This window comes from Lepidochelys kempii, chromosome 25 (assembly GCF_965140285.1).
Source record: "Lepidochelys kempii isolate rLepKem1 chromosome 25, rLepKem1.hap1, whole genome shotgun sequence".
In the NCBI taxonomy this organism is placed as follows: Eukaryota; Metazoa; Chordata; order Testudines; family Cheloniidae; genus Lepidochelys; species Lepidochelys kempii.
In genome coordinates, this window is record NC_136404.1 from 18,178,908 (window position 1) to 18,184,473 (window position 5,566).

A 5,566-nucleotide genomic window follows, 5' to 3' on the forward strand; every position below is an offset into this window, starting at 1 on the left:
AAGGCTGGATGGGCGGGTGGGCAGAGCAGCGCTGCGGGCAGAGCAGCTATCTGCCCCAGGCGCTCTGTGCAGCCAGGGTTTTGCTCTGTTTGGCAGGGACAGAACCGGAAGGGACCCGGGTCGCTAGAGGACACAGGAGTGCACCAAGGCCTGCCCTTTTCGCTGAGAAGTTTATTTGATTCCGTTATCACAACAGTGTCTTCTTATAAATATACAAAACCAGGACCCTGCCATAGCACTAACCCCAATAAGTTAGCAATAAATAAGAGGGGTGTATAAATAAATCCCTACTAAAGTGCACATTTTGCTCAGACTGTTAGGTGGCATGAGCCCCCAGGGAGCAGCCCTGCTGAAACCTGCCTCAGGGGTTTATCCTTCTACGGGAGGAAGAACCCACCTCCCCAGGCAATAAGTGGGAGGGGGCTAAGTGACCATGGTGCAGCTGGAACAGGACCCTGCCCAGACTGGTGGGCCCCGCCCTCGGTGACTGTGCTGCACCCGACAAGGCTGCAGGGACTCTGGCCACACTAGCGTTCCCTGAGCCACATCCAGCCGGTTCCAAGCGGAGCAGGATGCAGGGGAGAGGAGAAGAGAACAGGCCTGTTTTCTGGTAACTGAACTAGACACTGGAAGGGCGTGGGTCAATGCAGTGGGCCTTGACTGCCAGGGGTATGACTGTAAACACGCCCATGCCATTGCACCCAGGGGAAGTTTGCATCAGACGGGAGGTCTTTAAGAGCCACTGACTGTGTTTGCCTCTCTCAGCTCTGCCATGGGACTAGCTGGGCCAGCAGCGTCTGGTAAGGGGGCTCATCTCGGCAGCTGGATGGCTCAGGGTCGCTTCCTCTCCCAGCAGCTCCGGGGGATGCGTGTGCCCTCAGGCACAGTGACACTTGGTGACGATCATGTCCTCGAAGAGCGTGGAGACAAGTCTCCCGTCGCTGTCATAGTGCATGAGGACCATGGGGTCGTAGCCAGCGGGCACGCAGCAGGGGGCAGGCGTCTCTTTGGACAGAGTGTGCATTCGGGCTTTGATCTGGGTGTGCATGCTGGCTGGCTTGTAGTTGTGAGGGCAAGACCCTTCACAGAACTTCATGTAGTAGCTGTTTGGGGCGATCACCCAGTTGGACCAGCCGATGTCTTGGAAAGACACTTTGAGGGACTTGAGGCAACATTTCCCATCGCTCTTTCTGCATTCTTCCTCTAGCGCCCTGGCTTTCCTCGGCCTGGGGCCCAAGTGCCCCTGGGTTTCCACCTCTAGGTTCAGCGTCTCAGCCCCATGGCTGGTTCGGTTGGTGGCCAGAAAGGCAGAAATATCTGCAGCGAATACCAGCTGCAGATGGAGCCTTTGCTCCGTGCTCACTGCCCAGTGCCGGACAGCAGCCCCCAGGTCGAGGCTCAGGGTCTTGGAATCGAGGGTATAGGAATGCAGGAGCTTGGGATGCCCGTTGTGCTGCCCATGCTCCGGCAGCTGGTAGATCTCTACTCGAGATGGCCAGGAGACATTGAGTCTAGAGACATCCTGAGTGCTGAGAGTTTGCTCGAAGAGTCTCAGTTCAGCTCTCATCACACTGAGCTCCTGGTGGAAGGCCTCGGTCCGGGACAGCACGAGATTGTAACAGGAGCTGCCAGCAGAGGCTTCCGTCCGGCGCTCCACTGCAGAGAGAGGAGGCAGCGAAGGGTTAATAGGGGCTGCTTTTCCACACCGCCACTTTCTGGTCCTGCTACAAACTGCCCACCCCGGCACAAGCCAGCATCTCAGATCCCCCCCGGCATCCGAGGCTGCACGTGCAATGTGACACACGTGTTATCCTCATGTGCTGCACATGTACACGTGTACGTACCAGCCATTCCGTGGCAGTGCAATGTTCAGAGTGAGGATTGCCCACCTCCGCTCCAGGGGCCCGACTGCCATGTGCTCGCTGTACCACTGTGTGGAAACCCTTCTAAGCCACCCGGCCTGGGGCTCTCCACGCACGCAGTTTGGCAGGGGTCCAGCACCAGGATATTAATAGCTGGGTCCTCACAGCACTCCCGGGTGATCCCCATTTCATAGCTGGGGAAACTGAGGCAGAAAGTCAGGGACTTGCCCCAGGGCACAGAGGCAGGCTGTGGCGGGCAGGGCTGGGTCTCCTGAATGCCAGCCCAGTGCTTTAGCCCAGTGTTACCCCAAGCCCCAGGTAAAAGTTAGGGCCTCACCCTCCATGGAGCAAACATGAGTAGAAATTCCCCCCCCCCCCCAAAAAAATAAACCCCAAAACATTCATGCTAAGTAAGGAACCGGCAGCAGCCTTCCCCCAGCACTGGCTGTGCCCTAGTGTCATAACGCTGCGTTCACCCCTTGGCCCATTAACTCGCCTGTGTCCCAAACGCTGCGGCGCTCTCAACACGCAGCCAGTTCAGCTGGGCCAGGCAGGACCCGTTTGACCCTGTCCCCCACTCAGCGTCAGCCGAACAGAACCACAGCGTTGATGATTAAAGGCCAAAACACACATCCAGAAGCAGCGACACCAAACTGCGTGCGGCTGCTCCTGGCCGAACACGCCCAGCTCCCCTGGCTCTGCTCTGCGCGAGCCAGGGTAACAGCTGGACCACCACTCGGGGGACCCACTTTAACCCTTGCTGTGGGTTGTCAGTCTTGCCAGGCCAGTGGGCTCTGCACCCTAGAGATGGGGCAGCGCAGGGCGACGCTTGTGTGTGCCAGAGAGCTCAACACGAGGCCTGGGCACCACTTGGAGGGGGTGGGGGAGGGTTTGCCGGTTGGCTGCATGGGGAGGAGTCTTCAAGTGACATCCTTGGCCTGGTGCATGGGAGTCAGAGGCGCTCGTCACCTCTGGGATCAGGCCACGGGGACCAGAGCCAGTTTGCAACACCTCTGGGGCAGACCCGGAAACACACACCAGGAGCCCTGCCCCTGCCCTGTGCAGTAACTGTGGGACCATCCCACGCAGTGCATGGGAATGGGCCTTTCAGCCCCTCACTCCTGGGGTGCTTCTAATCCTGTCCCACACACCGGCATGTAGACGGGGGAGCACACGACCTGACCCAGCCATCAGAGAGGTTTGCAAACTCTGGTCCCTTCCCTTTCCCCTGCCCTACCTCACGTTTCCTGGCCTGGGAGCATCGCCAGCCTTGGCCATACAAAACCCAGGAGTCAGGCCCCAAATCAGGGGTTAATAATGGCTGCTGGAGGCTTTTCATTGTCCTTTATGCTTCAGGCCCCTGGGCTGCTCTCTGGTTCCAGCCCCCCTCCATCAGCGCAGTCAGCCACGCTGGAGTCCCAGGCCCATTGGACCACCAGAAACCAGCTCCCTTTTCACGGATACACGAAAGCTGAGATTTTCACAAAGCCATATGCCTCCAGGAGCTGGACTGTAAATAAACCAAGTATCACAAAAGCGTAGCCAGGGGCAGAAGTGGAACCAGAAACAGTCTAGAAAGTGCCCCATCTTGGCATCTTTCTGTTCCCCAGGGCAGTGGGAAGGGCCCAGAGGCAAGGCAGAGCCCAGGGCAGGAGACTTACTGTTGCTCGGCCAGAGGTCCTGACAATGTTCGGGGAACCAGCTGAACCTGCAGATGCTTTTGGGACCCAAATCTCCAGCTTCAGCCCTCACTAATGGGCCTCCAAAGAGCCAGGCCCAAGCCGCTTCTGGCTAGTTTGAATCAGCAAAGCAAGCGGCTGCAAAGCCCTGGTGCCAGAGGTGCCGGCCGGACCCCGCTCTGCAGGAGCCGGCTGGTGTCAGCGTGGAGCAGGCAGAGCTGAAGGAAGAGCCAATTCTGAAAAGGCTTCACAGCAGCTGCTCCCATGTGAATCTGCCCCAGCCCTTCTACCGCGGCTCAGCCCTGGGAGCACTTTGCTAAGGAAAACGGGCAGAGGACAGAGACCCCCTCCACAGCAAGGAGGTCAGGCTAAGGGAAGGGGACGCGCTCTGGCAGCTGGGTTCCAGGGCTGCCTGACCACCTGGAGCCCTGCGAGGAAGAGGGACCCCACGACTCCTGTGTGCTCCCTCAAGACACCTGGAAAAACAAGGATTGGGCAGAGTCCCATTTGTTCCTTTCTGAAGGTCAGCACAGGCCAAGGGCCCCTGGCTTACAGTCCCTACACCCATCGTGCTCCCGGCCGCTACTGCCCATGCAGGAGCAAAGCACTCCCACCGGGGAAGGTGCTCACCAGCCTTCTCCATGGGCAGAGCCCCCGGCCGCCGCACAAGGGGAGACAATCCCTGCCCCACAGAGAGCAACCTGACCGAGCCCAGAGGGACCTCCGGAGGAAAACGCTCCCACGATTGCACAGGTCAGTAACAAGCACAAATCGATGGCTCCACATTCCCACAATGTCTTTCTTAAGCTAATAAATAACATAGCCGGCCCGGCCCCCACCTGCCCACCCAAGCCGCACGAGTTGGCCAGTTGCTGTGGCTGAAGTGTGCCCGGTGCAGCACACACGGCTTCCATCTCCCACGTGCGGGTCCACCAGCATGGAGACGAGCTCGGACACGGCGAGTCAGCGTCAGGTCGTCTAAGGGGCCCTCAACCCCCCTTGGCTCTGCACGGGGCCAGTCCAACACCAAGCACCCAGCACAGTGGCCACTGCCCAGCTCTGCTAGACCCCAGACTGGACTCCCGGGAACGACGCAGCCCTCTCCCCAGTCTGGACTCCCGGGGCACAACAGACAGGTTCCTCTGCACGCCCAGGGCCGGGGCAGCATTTTCAAGAGCACCTCTGGAGTGGAGTCAAGGGAACTTGGGCTTCTAGGTCAGGGCAGCACCTTCGAAAGTTTCTCCGCAGCTGCTCGGAGAGAAACCGAAGGCACAGCCCAGGCGCCCATGGACACGCTCGACTCTCAGAAAGCCAGAGGTTAGCAGGGGCTGCCAGGATCAGCCAGGCCAAGCCCCTGCCAAGATCCAGGAGTTGTTGGGTCGCACCCCTCCAGCCTCCGTTGGAAACCTCCAGCACGGGAGCTTCTCTGACCTCCCCAGGCTCTGCGCCATTGACCCAGGGCTCAGACAGCCAGGGCGTTTTCCCGCTCGGTTGGTTTTACTTACACTTTGGAGTCAGGAGGTGAAGCGTCCTGGGTGGGGCTGTCGCCCAACTTTCTTCCCTGCTCCGGTTCCCCCACAGCTGGGTGAGTTTCTCCCTGTAGAGCTGACGCGCTCTCCTCACCCCATCCTGGTCCAGCCTCTGCCGGAGCACGGGGGGCTCCTGCAGCCCCAGCCGATCCAGGATGCCCCTTTGGATTGTTTCGAGCTGAAGCCTGTTCTCAGCCCATCCGTGCGGCCGCGGTTCCACGCTGGAGAGCAGCAGCAGCAGCAGGCAGGTGGCGGCGTACCTGAAGTCCTGCCCTGAGCTCTGCATTGTGCAATAGGACAGGCAGTGGAAGCAGCACCGAGGTTGTGCAATCTCGGTCTATATTTATAGCACACTCTGGACATGCAGCTTTCATCAGCCTCTGAGAGAGAAATGAATGAAATGGACCAGACCTGGCTTTATACTGAGCTGAATCTTGCCCGCCCTCCCCATCCCTCCACTCCCCCCCCCACTCACTCGCCGCCTTACGTCACTGTG

General features: G+C 59.3%; 1 protein-coding gene across 1 annotated transcript; it reads right to left on the minus strand.

Moving 5' to 3' along the window:
* Positions 1-290: 290 nt before the first annotated feature.
* Positions 291-5,356, minus strand: GDF15 (growth differentiation factor 15). Its single transcript, XM_073323670.2, has 2 exons — positions 5,047-5,356; positions 291-1,656 (listed from the first exon to the last, which is right to left on the minus strand). Exons 1-2 carry the CDS (start codon positions 5,354-5,356, stop codon positions 878-880), a joined length of 1,089 nt encoding a protein of 362 aa, XP_073179771.1. The 3' UTR covers positions 291-877.
* Between the last annotated feature and the right edge of the window lie 210 nt (positions 5,357-5,566).

Excerpts from the sequence above, each read along its gene's own strand:
- GDF15 (XM_073323670.2), bottom strand. The coding sequence starts at position 5,356 with ATGCAGAGCTCAGGGCAGGACTTCAGGTACGCCGCCACCTGCCTGCTG. Across the intron at positions 1,657-5,046 it reads TCACCTCCTGACTCCAAAGT|TGGAGCGCCGGACGGAAGCC; the intron begins GTAAGTAAAACC and ends CTCTCTCTGCAG.